The sequence below is a fragment of the Poecilia mexicana genome, unplaced genomic scaffold (genome assembly GCF_051168715.1).
Source record: "Poecilia mexicana isolate PSO_F unplaced genomic scaffold, ASM5116871v1 scaffold_17, whole genome shotgun sequence".
In the NCBI taxonomy this organism is placed as follows: domain Eukaryota; kingdom Metazoa; phylum Chordata; class Actinopteri; order Cyprinodontiformes; family Poeciliidae; genus Poecilia; species Poecilia mexicana.
Window position 1 is genome coordinate 14833039 of NW_028263386.1, and position 14668 is coordinate 14847706.

A 14668-nucleotide genomic window follows, 5' to 3' on the forward strand; every position below is an offset into this window, starting at 1 on the left:
TATGATGCACCAACACATAGTGTGTAACAAAAATCTGAGAACCGTGGCGTGGATTTCCATTTTAAACCCTAAACATCAATACTTTGTAGGGTCGTTTTGATCATTTAGAGGTGGTAATGTTGTTCCTTCCAAAACATCTCAAGCTCGGTCACATTGGAGGGACAGGATATGTGTGAGCATCACTTTTCCAAGTCTTGCCACAAATTCTCAGTTGGATATCGATCAGATCTTTGACTGGGATATTCTGTCAGACACTTTGCTTTAAGCCATTCCACCGACGAAAGGGAACTTCCTCCCCAGTCAAGTCTATTACTTGTATCCATATTCACATCAGCTCAGACCACTTCCCCAGTCTTGGCTAAAGATGAGCATTGCTGCAGCATCAAGCCGCTACAGCCATGTTTCACAACGGGGATGATGTTTATTCAGGGTGATTTCAATTTGCTCTCATCTTGCTGATGCAGACGAATGCTCTCTTTGGCCGGCCTGTCCATGTCTGGGTGAGCTGGCAGCTGTTCCACCTTCCATCATCAGAGGATGGATCCATGAGATCTTCAAAGCTTAAGAAGCTTTCATGGTTTACCGCAGCTTCTACATGTCTCAACTTTCCTGCCTGGCCTATCTGAGGTGTTCACAAATGTTTTCAAACAGCTAAATATTCAGACTTAAGACCAAGTGGATTGTTTAATAGTTGACTTCTGAAAGTAAATTGTAGTGTATATATATATATATATATATATTTTTTTTTTTTGCATTATACCAGAGGAAAGAATACTTATAGAAATTCCCACTGCATTTTGGTAGATGGTCCAAAGCGTATAAAGTCAACTCATAATTGTGCATTTACTCTGAAACCAAGTCATGAAGTCATGCAAATCCTTTGTCTGAGGTTCCATAAAAACATGACAATAGAATCGAGCAAATGTACCTTTTTAAAAATGATGCCGTTTAATCTTGTTTGAAGGAAAAACTAAACGGATCCAAGTTAATACTTTGTTTCTAAAATCTGTTACTTTTGGGTTTGCAATCATGATACATTAGTTTTTTTGTAGGCATTTCGTCAGAGCTTGTATTCAAAGTGTTTCATCAAAAACAGCAGCCGATATGAAGAATCTTAGCTTATTTTATTAAAATATGGAATTCAAGCTGTTGTTTTATTACTACTTCTCTGTGGTTTACAGGTTTTTCTTTCAGTTTTGTCTTTAGAGGCATTTTCCAGATGAGCTCGGTTAAAGTTTCAGAGGCCACATCTGAATGTTCCCGTCTCGGTTAAAGTTTCTTGATAGTCAGAGAAAATCAGTAAAAAATTAATCTAAATTGAAATCCCATTTAATAACATTTTTATTAATCTTGTAACAAATACACAGTAAAACCTGTTGACAGTAAAGAGAATTATTGTGCATTTATACCACTTAGAAGTGGAACAATATCTGCACATTTACTAAATGTATTCAAAACATATTTACATAAAAAAGAACAAATCTGCTCCAAGTAGGACCAGTTACTTATGATTTATGTCTATGGATTAGCAAACTTTTTTTTTGACAAGAAACCAAGGCTAAGGTCATATCAGCATCAAGCACAATTAGTTAATCTGTTTATTTGAATGATACTTTATATGCGCAGTCTCTTTACTTGGCATTACTTGCTGTGATACGAGGGCAAATTTGACAAAGTCGCCTCAAATCTTATAAATATGTAGACTTTTTGACCAAACAACCCTCTATCTTTTAAAATAAACGACCCACAATGTAAAAAAACATAAAATTAAAATGTGCTAATGTATTGTGCAGTACAGCAACAGGTCTGTAAACCTAAAAGGTTCCTCCGTGAATCATTTGTTCACCATCCATGGAGGCGTTTTGGCTCATAACACTGTAATAAAAACACAGTAAAACAATAGGGTTCACACTTGTAATCCACTTCTCAGGGAGCCATTCTGTTTAAGGTGCTGATCAAACATCAAGGCTGGGCTGGGCTCATGCAGGCGAACGCGGAGTGAATTCGCACATGGAGCCTGTTCTCAAAGTCATAGCCGGCGTAATCCTCCTGTATAGAAAGATCCAGAAAGAGTCAAATAAATTCTCTCTTCATCTTCATGGCTTGAACCTTTACCGAGCTTCTGCATCAACACAAACAGATCATTGCCCCCGCCGGTCAATCAGCTAAAAGCAGATTCATTAAAAATAGAGGGATCCAGGAATCTGACTCCATTTGTGTTCAGTTTAGATGTTGGTGCATCAATTTTATCACATAGTGATTTTATAGCTAAAGGGAGCGAGAGATCTGTGCTCAGTCAATGTTAGCTGTTAATACAAGAACACAGTCAATGGAGCTGCAGGAGGTAGAACACCAGATGGATGAACTGCACCAAGGTCTGAGCAAGCAATTAAAGTGATTTGTCATACAGGATGGTAAGAGGGGACAGATATTCTCAGGGCACATATCATAAATTTACAATAAAGTATTACTTTAAGATAAAAAAAAAATAAGCAAGAACTTTTTTGGTTTTTTTTGCCAACTCATTTAAGATTAAAGTCGAAATGAGTGTAGAAAAAAACAACAGATCAGAAATCTAGTTGAAACATTGAGAATAATGTTACATTGTTTGGATTCAAGTGTAGCTATTAAACCAAGCCACATAAGCACTAGTGAGAGGATCTGAACTAGACGCACTTCCCCATTTCACAAGGAAAATGAGGAAGTAACGACATACTTTAGAAATTTTCTTAGTAAATATGCATCCCCCTTACATCTGGACAAGAGCATTTATTTTGGTTGAACAGGGTGATGAAAACCTAAGAATAGCTTCAATCAGCTGCAGATCACTGGCAAACATAAGTACCAGTTGCACTTGCTTGTTCATTTGTTCTCTATGCACTAGGGGACAAATGAACAAATATTTTGTTTTTTTTTTATTTGCTCAAAAAGTATATAGATAGTCACATTTTTTGAGCAAAATTATTTGTACAATAAATTTGCTTCCCACTAATTTGCTATATGAGCCAAACCTTTCCAATTTTCAGGGACAATGTGACACATTGTTTTAATTCAACACCAGATCACTAAACCTGACACCAACTTCAACTCGAGTGGTGCAAACGCAGTCCTGCTTCTTTACAGGTTTATCTGCTTCTTATGTTTCTAAGAAGCAAATCCTAAGAATTTCTTTTTAGTTTATTTTTACAAACCGTTTCTCCAGTCAATTATTGAGCTCACTGGAATATGAGAGTCAGATTACTTTAACTCCAAAGACTTTTTGAGCACATGAAAACAACTGGACTGCATGAAACTAAAAAATTCACAAAGCAAAAGACAAGAAGTCAAAACAATGAATCCTTCGAGTACCTTAGCCTGAAGCAATAGCATTCGGCCCTTCTCTGCAGTCTGCGGGGGGGGGAGGCAAAATAAAAAATTTATATCATGTGACTTTGAGTGAGTTGAGAGAGAAGACCTCACTCCATAACACACAACCAATCATACACAAAATCTATACCTCTGGGGAATTTAGCAGGACACAGGCCAGTTCATAGCAGGAGTAGGGCTGCACGTAGGAGTTGCACTGACGCCCAACCTCATCGCTCGCAGCCAGACGGAAATACTGTTGGGACACGATTGTAATTTCATGCAGGAAAGAAAACAAGGTTAGCTAATCACCACAATATCCGTTTATAGTGCGTACTTATGAGTGCATGGATTAATTAAAACTCTGTTCAAGGAGCTATTAAGTGAAGTGAAGCATGTTGGGAATCAGGAAAACATTGCATTATTAACCACGCATATACCTGCACAGCATCTTTAGTATTGAGGAGACATCTGCTAATGGCCCCAAGAAGCAGGTTTTTCAGGTCGGTGCATGACGCATCTTCAATCCCCTGCAAAACTGAGACAAAAACGATCACTGTGCCTCTGCTGCAAAACGCAACAGCAACCGGAAGACAGTGCGAGAGGCAGGAGCCCCTAAACCTGGTGCCATATTCTACAGTGCTTACCATGAGTCATTGTCTGCAGCTTGGCAGAGGAGCAGTTAGGCAGGGCTTTCCACAGATAGAGAATCTCAATCACAGACAAGATGCAGAGCTCTTTGGACAGACCTGGGCTCCGTAGCTTCTCAGCCTGAGGCGAAATGGGAATATTTATGAGTCAGTGATTTTTATTGCAGTTCAAGAAACGCAAAAAGAAAAGAAAACCAGCCAGATAAATGCTCACCCTCTTCAAGGAAAACACCTCTATCTGATTATTCTTGCGTTTGAAAAGTTTTTGAACATCTTTAAAGGTCACAACGGCGCCCTCCAGATCACCGGTGGCTCCTTGGCATACTACAAAACATGGCAGATACGGTTAGAGGCAACGACAACAAAAAACATACTTATTCCTTCAATGCCATGTTACAAACATAAATAATATACGTGTTTTGTGGTAAAGTAATGGAAGATTGTGAAAAGGAAGGAATATAATACATGGTTTTCAATATGTATTTTATTTCAACAAATAAAAATTCATCAGCTGTGGTGAGTAAAGGGAAACCATGGTAGTGGCAGCATCATGGTGAGGGGGAGAGAGCATTTCTTTATGTACAGACTAGCTAAATAGAGTAATTCAGAAGATGGACGAAGCCAAATACAAACCGATACCGATCCTGGGAGAAAACCATAGATGCCCAGTCAAAGCCCAAACAAGAATCCAATTGAAAATCTCATCTACAATGTCAAAACTGTTGCTCTCTGCAATCTCACTGAGTTTGAGCCTTTTTCCAAAAAAAAAAAAAAAAAAATAAAAATGAGGATTTCTCCCTGCAGACAAATGCTGAAAGACTTTGAAATTATAATTGCAGCAAAATGTGGTCCTATGAAGCCTCGACTCCAGGGAGCGGTCTGAATACAACAAACGTTTGCCACATTTTTCCGATTTTCATTTCTAAATTTAAAAACCAGGTCTGCATTACCTCCTGTTAAATAGGCGTAGTAGCACTGCGACCAGCGAGACTCCGCCTTCAGTCGCTCAAACGCCCTGTAGGCTTCGGTGTAGTTCAGCTCAATCATGCTGCACCAGCCTGAAACATTCACCCAGAAGAATTTAGAGATTACGACAGACCAGCGCAGAACATGGAGGCTAAAAACCCAGGGAGGAAAATTATTACCTATTTCGTATAGACACACATGTTGAATCTCCCTCTGGTCCAAAGCCAGGTCTAAGGCTTCGTTGAAGCAAGTCAAGGCACTATTGATCTGGCACTGGAAAGAAAACAAAGTCATTTCATAGTGTGAGCAATAGTGAGGCCTCCCAAATCAGAAGAGATTTACAGGTAGAAAGCAAATTTATTGTTTCGTTTCTGTGTCTTTACCTCGAGGCGTTGAACTCTTCCTTTAAAAAATATGAAGAGAGAGGAGTTTGGATATGTGGCCTCCCTTTGTTTAAGTATGCATTTTGCCTCCATTAGGCCTGCTTGTGTGTCTGAGCCATCTAGAGCAAAGAAGGGCTGCACCACCGTGTGGTACCACAGCAGAGCCAGGCTGCAAGGAGAGCAGAGAGTCACAACTTAACTTTTCTGTATTTGTCATTTTGATGATGTCAACTCACTAAACTGCAACTGATTTAGATTAATTTTCTTTGACTCAGACTGCGAAAACTCAAAATATACATTAGTGGATGTTTATTACGAACAACCTTATTCTGTAACTTGGGAGATCATACTCATGACTTTAATAATAATTAGAAAAAAAATGAAGAAACTGAAATTAAGAAATGATTCAATAATATGGCATGACTTGGAAAGCAATACCGCAGAACTTGAGTCAGCTGTTTTCTTTCCTTTGTCAACTCATTTTGCTTTCATTTCTTCGTTTAGGAATTTCCATCAAAATTCAATACTTCAGTTTTTCATTTTTTTTTTTTTTTTACACCTAGTATTTATACGATGCCTTGGAAAAGTATTTTACCCTCCAACTTTTACACATTTTGTCCCTTAACAGACAACAAACTTGAATGTATTTCATTGAGAGTTTTAAGTGAAACACAAAGTTGTGCATCCCTGTGAAGTGGAAGGAAAATTATATTTCTGTTTGTTTAAGATCTGAAAGTAATCTCTGTATAAGTACAGCTGTTCTGCGAAGGTGGCTAACCTGACAGGCCGGATAAGGACAGCATTAATCAGAGAAGCAGCTGGGAGAATCTTTTTACACTTGATACACATTCAGTTAACTTACAGTTTTTTTGTTTTGTTTTTGTTTTTTAATTGAACGCATCAAGTTACAATTAAAATGACAGCAATGCAAACAATACACGTTCAAAGGAGTGGGTAAAAGTGTAAACTTATTAAAACTCACCCCTTCTCCAGCAACATCACAAAATGATGTTGCTGTTTACTCCTGTGAGCTGTAAGACATTTTTTTCTTCTGCTGTCAATGCACTTTATAACTTTGGCTCTTGTAGAAGATTGTCAAAAAGAGACAGATCATTGAAAGCAAAACTGTGATGGAAAACTGACTGTGCTTAACACTCTGAGCACACAAGCCCCTTTTTGTGATCTACATGTGTTCTTCGCTTCACGTTGGTAGTAACTACCTGTAACTACTCTGAACTGTAAGACCTAATACAGGATTGAGGAATAAATGTGAAAAGCCTGAATTAGAATCACAACAAACTCTCCTCCCCTCAGGAAATCCTCCGCACATATTTTGTATTTGTATGTTTTAGATGATTATTACTTTACTTCCACTTCACATCTATGCATTACTCTGTATTGGTGTATCACATAAAACCCCAATACCATACACAGATGTTTGGGGTTGTGGCAAGACAATGTTTTACAAAGTTAAAGGGGCATGAATACTTCATAAACATGCTCACTCACATACTCACGTAGCTAATGGGGCCTTCATGTCCTTACTTTCACTGGCATACGTGAGAGCCGAGAGGCCTTGATCGCGGTCTCCAGGGAAGCCCAGCAGGTTGACGATCTTCAAAAGGTGAGGCGGCACCATGGAGATGCACAGGTGGAAAAGGCCATAGCCGAAGCTGACAGATCCTTTCAGCCGGTCCAGAACCTCCGGGCTGACGCCGTCCTGTCTCTGAGACCGGCTCGTTCCGGGTGAGGAGGATCGGCTGCGGCTGGAGGAGGAGGCCGAGGAGGATGACAGAGAGGACGACGCTTGCTGTTCGGGGGCCCTTCTGTTGCCTTCTTGTAGGTGTGTGATGTCATTGTAACATTTGTTATACATCTTCCATGCTTTGCGGAGGATCCAGCCTCCTTTGATGTATGCTGGAAGGGAGTGTAGCTGAGCTGAGTGAAACTTACTTTGGATACAACGCAAACTTTTGACCTTTTTATTCTGCTCGTTACCTGACAGCTCTTGCTTTATGAAAGACAGAACTGCGAGGTAGACCTGGCAGTCTGCAATGATGATCTGCCGCTGCAGTCGGTCCACAGCAGCCATTCCCAACCTCTGGGAGTCCACCTGCTAAACCACATCACACTTATCCACTCTGGGTTTCGGGCCAACGGCAATAATAATCCGTCATACATTTATCTACAACGATTAAACTCATAGATTCAGGTGGTTACTCACGCTCCGCTTTATCTTGTTTTTAATGGTTTCAATAACGCTGCCATTTTCACTCTCACACAGTCGCTCCGTGGATTTGAGGTCCTCAAAGGCCGTCTGCATTTTCTCCTCTTCAAAAGTCATTACAGCGTTCTGCACACAAAACACACCCAGGTTAATCTTTCTAAATGCAGAAAATTTATGGAAAAAGACGGCGACCCATGGCTTTGTAAAAAGTGAAGCAAAAAAGTTTGGTAACTACAGCCCAGAAAGCAGGAATTCAAATTTAAATTCTAAAAGTGATTTAGACTTTAAACGGTATAAAATGACTGATTTGTACATGTCGTATATTTCACAAAAAAATTCTGCAGATCTTTATGAATGACTTCATTACCTTGAAAAGCACTTAATAAATCAAAAGTTTGAGGTTTCAAAGTAAACTTAGTCATAAATTGTATTTGAATGTTATCTTTCAAAACACAGAAACTATATATCTTTATATTATTTAAAAGCTCTTCTAATGTGATTTTTTTTTCCAAATTAAACTGTTTTAAGGTTAAAATGAAAGTGAAATAAGAACAGAGATCTGAAACTAAATGACGTCATGCTGACAGAACAATTTTGTACTTACCAGAAAGCTCACAAAACTTGCACCGAAACTCATCAAAGGACTGTGGTTCCTTAAAAAGAGGAAACAGAACATGAGTAGGGGGCTTTGTAATCATTATTACAGCAACTAAGTTTGTGCCAAGTCTGTTTCAAAGCCAAACCAAACACTACTGTGATTCCGAAGACAGATATTAACAAGTGAAGACATATCAGTAGCAAAAACCAAATGCATCATAAAGCATGGCAGTGTATGGCTTACTCTGCCTTGGAGTCTTTCACTCCCCTCCATGTTTTCTTACTTATGCTGTCAAAGCAGGATGGCACTAGGTGCTTAGAGCAATTAGTGGGAGTACTGACATTTTGCTTTTCACCAGGGGTCAGGACACCTAGGGGCAGCCTTCTGTGACATCAACATGTAGCCTTAAAGCATACTCTTCGCTTTAGATAATAAGCTCTTATGACAACACAGCATGGCAGAAGAATGAATACAGTCTAAATCCAATACGTGGATTATACTAAAAGAGTACAAATAGATTAGTTTGTTTATTTTTAGCTTTTCAACTCCTATATGGGCTCATTTATATCCAACAAAGTGTTTTGGATCTATCCAAAACAAGTGAAAGGGATGTTAATTCATGGAAACTTTTCAGTTGGGACAGGCATTTCAGGAATGACAACTTGCTAAACAAGCAGACCTCTTTAAAAACATGCATAGAGTAAAGATTGCTAAAATAACTACAACACCCCATCACCAAACATAAATCAGCCATTTGATTAATCCATTACTATTTTTTCATAAACAAGTTGGTCTGCCTGAGTATTTTCTTGGGGCATTAATCTAATCCAGCTTGTGACCAAATCATAAGGTGAAACTCACCAGACAAGTAGGACAATGATACTGTGGCGCTTACAAAAAAAAAAAGAAAAAACTAAGACAAACATAAACATTCATTTTATGAGGAATAATTAAAAAGATATGCAGTTGGTGGTTTAACCTGAAAGCTGCCTGGAGACACACACAGACCTGTATGTCTTGAAGAGCTCATCACTTTCCTTAAATCCGTTGTTGAGCAGCATATTGATTCCTTTCAGAGCCAGCTCTGCGTCGTTTATATGCTCCGTCTTCTCCTCCTCGGAGCTCCCGGGAGCTGCTGCTCTTGGGTCCGCCATTAGGACACCCGATACCGCCGCCGCAGCTGGAGGCAAGTGCCCGAGAGATTCCGTGTGGGGGGTGCGGTGGCTCTGGATAGTTTACTCGCAGTCAAAACAGTCTCAACCCGTTGCGCAGCTCTGAACAGTCGCTGTCATGTCTATGCTGTTTACATTAGCAGACTAATAACCCATATAGACGACATAAATAGCTGCAAACAACTGATAATGTGGGTTGACCGTTGTTTTATCTGGAGGGTTGCGCCGCTGTGTTCCGTATTCTGCCGCCTGTCTGACCACCGGTTTGTGTTCCTGTGGAGACAGGAAATGTGCTACCTTCAAGTGCATCCGGAAATATCATATTCTCGGTTAGACCATATAAAACCTTCAAACCTCTGTCCCGTAAAATGTAACATTATTATTATTAATATTACTGGACAACTAATTTGATTTCATCTATGCCTCTTAGTAATTGGATTTTCCCATCAGAATTGAAAAACTGGGTTTAAAACAGTAAAAACATTAAATCACAAGCAAAGAGAGACAGAAAATTGTAGATAAATGTTTGCTCAGGCACAAAACACAATAAAAATGTGACCTAAAAATATGACTCCAAAATCATCAGAGTAGAAACAAATATGTGTTCAATGTGTGTTTTGTTTTTGATTATCTATAGAATGCAGTGATGGTATAGTTCTTTTGAAAATTAATTTTAATGAGATTACTGATTACTCCGTGAAAAAGTAATTTAGTTAGATTACTGATTAGTTGATTTGGAAAGTAACTAAGTTACATTAAAAGTAAAAATTTTAATGGTAGATTATTTAATGGTTACAACAGTACAAAAAAAAAACGAGTCATTTTTGAATGTTTTTGTGTGTTCCACTATTGTCTGGAAAACTAAGTAGGATTTTAGAGTTACTTACCACTCCTTTTCTGTTTGAAAAGGAGTAGGAAGAGCACTTATTTAATCCTAATCATTTATCTCAATTTAATGACTTACTTACAATACCCTAATTATCAAAAATTTGTAGTTAAAACCATGTTATAATATTCATGTTCCTGTTTGATATACTGTGTTAAAGAGCCAACAAATAAACTATATTACATAGACAAAATGGTTATAAACTAACTCATAAAACAAGAAAAATCTACGGATACATAATAGTAATAATGACAATTTAAATAATCGGACAAACAGCCATAGAATAATTACCAACTCCTTGCCAATGTACACAGATAAATTCTTTATTTAATCAAGGATAATGCTTAATGTTATCCTTGGCATTTAACATTATTGCCAATGTTTATCAGATGTCAAATTTCATCTCCAGAAAAGTTTCCATTTTCATTAAACATTGGAAATACAGTAAAACATTCCAGATACAGTAAACATAGCAGGGTTTACCCCAGTGTTTTATAAGCCTGGCAGCCCACCATGCTTTACTTTTTCATCTGATTTAACATTACTTATATGTAGTTGTTGCAGCATTTTCATCAAAAGACACAAAATAAAAAATATATATATTGTATATTGAGTTATAACAAAACAAACAAACAAAAACATCCCACAAGAGGATTTGAACTTTGTCTATCATTTCCAGGAAACAATTGACATGCTGGCTCCGCCCCCATGCAGATGTGGAGCAATCCTCCCCCAATCATTCCAGGGTATTTGTCAGCAACTGACCAATCGGAGGTCACAATTTGTCAGAAAGTGTATGTCCTTTATATGAACTGACTTTGACGATATTGACAGTGTTCATCAGCAGACTACCACATGGCGCCTAGAGGTGGGGCGCTGTATCTATAGACATATAGGTATCGATAGATAGATAGATATAGATATAGATACAGACAGACTCAAAACATAAGAATTGTTGCATACTCATTCTCCGGAGTGGTCTCCTCTTCCTAAGAAGGTTCTGGAACATCTTTGATGAAGGCAACTATAATGTTTGAACAGAGCTCACGGGAAATGATGAAGACTTTGCGGATAACATCATGTGCATGTCCTAGACATATACCGACAATATTCTGGTCGTAAAGGTTTGAAAGATGGCTCCATCTTTGCCCATACAGTCCAATGTTGTCACTCTCAGCTATGGCTTGTCGGTCCTTGTTATCTCCAACTTTTACAATTCCTTCGGTGAAGGATGTGATTCCTTCACCGGTTGCAGTGTACAACAGTTACAGTGTACAACAAGAGTTGAACACTGCAGTGTGTCAACTTTAGTTGATTTAATTTTTTTGGTCACGGTAATGCCTTGATTCCAGACAATGTGGCTGTGGGCTTCTGGGCTTCACTGCCCCAAACTCTGGCAGTGGCAGTAAAGGCATACTGTCATACCAGAATTCATTATAAGTTGTTTGTGTGGAAGATGACTTGGTAAATGTAGTGATCTCAAAAGGTCTCATCAGACAACGGCACTCCTGTGCAAAATCTTCTGGTTTTCTCCACCAGCTTCAGTTTGGGGCGTTCGCTATGGAGGGAGGAAAGTATTCCAGTTTTCTACATCACTTGTCTGTTTCAATGTTAGTATAAAAACTTTCAACATCCATGGTGAGAAGAAGGCTTATTTTCCTTAATCTTGTGTAATTTTTGTTTAAAGTCTGTAGTGTCCTTTATGTAGCTTGGGTGTTTGTTCGAGAGGGGATTCTCTGTTATCCACGAAGGTCTCTACCTTATAGACGCCGATGATGCCTCAGAACATGCAGTTGCCCCCCTGCTAAACAATGTAATATTATTTGGCTAATCGGGTCTTTTTTCCTTCAAGCTGTTGAGTGAAATCAGAAAAAAAAAAAAAAAAAAGCACAAAAGAAAAAAAAAATCCACAGTTAGATATGAAATATAGGTAATGAATTTATGAATTGTTTTACTTGGACTTTTTTTATTAATATATTTCCACAAGCAAGATTAAATTATTTAAAAGTAGGTTAATCCATACTAGAGCCAAGACATCATGAACATCAGTATCCACACAGTCTGACAACAATACGGTTGCCATGTCTTCACTGCCCCCGAAAAGCACATGGATGATTGCTGTACTTAAGCCAGTTAAACATGGTCCCCCATTCCAGAAAGAATGACCAATCATCCTTCCTGCGTCACAAAAATGTCACCCTCTAACAGTTCCTTACCTGTAGAGGGAATAAAGTGGTCACTCTCTCCCTCGAATAGAAGTATTCTCCCTTTAAAGGAAAAAATGTAGAATAGCAAACACAGACATTCTACTTTATCCAAGGAAAATATAGTTTGACGTACCTTTTTTTTCCATCAAGCAGGAAGCCATGCTGCTCGGCGTTAAACGGCGTGGACAGCACATGCAGTGTACTCGTACAGTACAAAAATGTGCTTTTATTAACAAATACGCTACATTGTTTGTTTTTTTTAATGCACAGTAATCTACACATGTAAAACTTACTAAAATGTTCATATTTTGTATTTTAAGGAATAATAGCTATATTCACCTATCAATCTGCATGCATGCACACATATGTATCTAATGACATACCTCAAAAACACAAACGTCTCTCCCTGAGCCCTGCCCTTTAAAGGCGTGCCTTCTCAGTTCTTGTGGGAGTCACTGAACGGTTTTTGTGAGCAAGGGCACAAAATATGTGGCTGTATATATAATAGAGGCTGTGTGAGTCTGTGGACTGGCAGAACTGGTGGTTGGCTGGTTGGCTGGTTGCTGGCAAGCCTTGGTTACCTTGACCAGCCCATAGCACCATCTGACTGCCGAGTGTAAGGTGCAAAGAGCGTTTAAACTTCAGCTGTTAAAAAGAAATAACATAGTAACTAAATGCTAGCAACACAACACCTCATGTTGTATTTTAATCCATTAATCCAGCTTTTACTTTAGGAAGATTAATACATATCATAGGTTGTCAGAAAAATTAACAAATTAACTTACCATCAACTGGATGTCAGCCCAAAGAACTGCGACTGGCTGTTCCTGGTCTTGATTCCTGTTCTGCTGTTCATTTTTTACATAACTGGATTAGGATATAAAGCTTTGGAAATGGATTCACCATAGTATAGCAGTTGTGCAGTGCAGAACTCTTTTGTTTTGTGTGACTCTCTGTACATGAACTTGCAACCCCAAACATTATCAGCAATTAATTGAAAGGGTAGAACTTCTATCTTTATTCAAAATCTGGAGAAAATACATGTCCAAACATATGCATTAGAGGTGCACAGATTTATCGGCCAGCCGATTTGTCACAACAGATTTCCTCAATTTTGGGAGATCTGTGATCTGCCAATACTTGCACCTGAGGCTGATCTTGTATACCTCAGCAAAGGTCTAAACATCAACTGCTGTTCTCTTCTCTCTGGTTAGAGTTTGGTCTGTCAGCCCCTCTCAATAAGCCATGTCTGCATGTTTGTAGTCAATAATAGTCACCAAACTGTTGCCTACTAAGTGACTTTCTTCATATATGTGCAGACATTTAAGAAAAAAAAATTGTGTTGAATGAAATCAGAATCGACAGGTAAGGGACTTTTACAAGATAGGCCATTTTTGTTCGGCCATGCAACTGCAATCAATGCACCTCGCAAACTATTTTCGTTACTGATCCTGAGCTGGGATATAATGCTGACATTTGTGAAAATGACATTTCTAGTCATCACATTTGTCACTCATAAATAGACTATATGAACAAGCTTCAAGAGTGCCTCAAGAGAGAGGTTCACCACCACAATAAAAAAAATACTTATACTAATTTTACCTAATAATCTAATCAAAGTTTATCTTAATCAAGATTAACCTTGATCAACTAACCTAATAACTTTGAAACATCAAACAACACCATCTATCCATTCTTATCAAAAATTCAAACATTATAAACATTACAAACAGCGACGCTAACAGTGCTGTCATTACTCTGCTGGTAACTAATGCAGGCATAGTAATGGCACAAATCCATCAAGAACTGATAAGTTAGCTTAAACTTGGATAATGTGCAAGCCGTTTGAATTGCCTTCGTTAACCTAAATTACACAAACAATATGTATAAAGCTTGATAACTTACTGTGACTATGAGTAACTGTTGATTATCAGTCGAAGTTGAAGGTGTATATATCAAAAATTAAAGTTAAACAAAACTCAAAGGACCATAAAACATGTAGGATATCAAACTTATAGCGTAGTTCGTCTATTCGATCGGCAGCTTTCCTAAGAAAAACTGATACGTAACGTGCTGCTCCCTCTGCGTTCGCCATTGCGAGACTGCTTTTCGGAGGGAAAGTCCAGAGGAGTTCAGAGCTGCAGTTGCATCTAACCAACCAATAGGCTGCTAATGTAGCCTGAAGACACCGCCCCTCATTATCATATTAAAACAGAAACGAAGAAGGGAAAATA

The 14668-nt window shown here is 38.4% G+C and overlaps 1 protein-coding gene across 2 annotated transcripts; it reads right to left on the minus strand.

Annotated features, from left to right (window-relative positions):
• Positions 1 to 1323: 1323 nt before the first annotated feature.
• Positions 1324 to 9627, minus strand: LOC106920565 (tetratricopeptide repeat protein 39C-like). 2 transcript variants are annotated; one of them, XM_014991660.2, is made up of 14 exons: positions 9178 to 9627; positions 8176 to 8224; positions 7569 to 7697; positions 7343 to 7457; positions 6862 to 7261; positions 5345 to 5513; positions 5141 to 5234; positions 4946 to 5053; positions 4210 to 4319; positions 3993 to 4116; positions 3786 to 3883; positions 3497 to 3601; positions 3349 to 3387; positions 1324 to 2049 (listed from the first exon to the last, which is right to left on the minus strand). In XM_014991660.2, the coding sequence occupies exons 1-14, from the start codon at positions 9321 to 9323 to the stop codon at positions 1963 to 1965; spliced, it is 1773 nt and encodes a 590-aa protein (XP_014847146.2). In that variant the 5' UTR covers positions 9324 to 9627; the 3' UTR covers positions 1324 to 1962. The 2 variants fall into 2 exon arrangements, with proteins under 2 accessions (XP_014847146.2, XP_014847145.2); XM_014991659.2 differs by having other exon boundaries at positions 7343 to 7460.
• Positions 9628 to 14668: the final 5041 nt, after the last annotated feature.

Coding starts and splice junctions, on each gene's coding strand:
- LOC106920565 (XM_014991659.2), bottom strand. CDS start 9,323: ATGGCGGACCCAAGAGCAGCAGCTCCCGGGAGCTCCGAGGAGGAGAAG. Junction 4,117..4,209: donor AGGTGTTTTCCTTGAAGAGG/GTGAGCATTTAT, acceptor ATTTCGCCTCAG/GCTGAGAAGCTACGGAGCCC. Junction 3,884..3,992: donor GCTGCAGACAATGACTCATG/GTAAGCACTGTA, acceptor TTTTTGTCTCAG/TTTTGCAGGGGATTGAAGAT.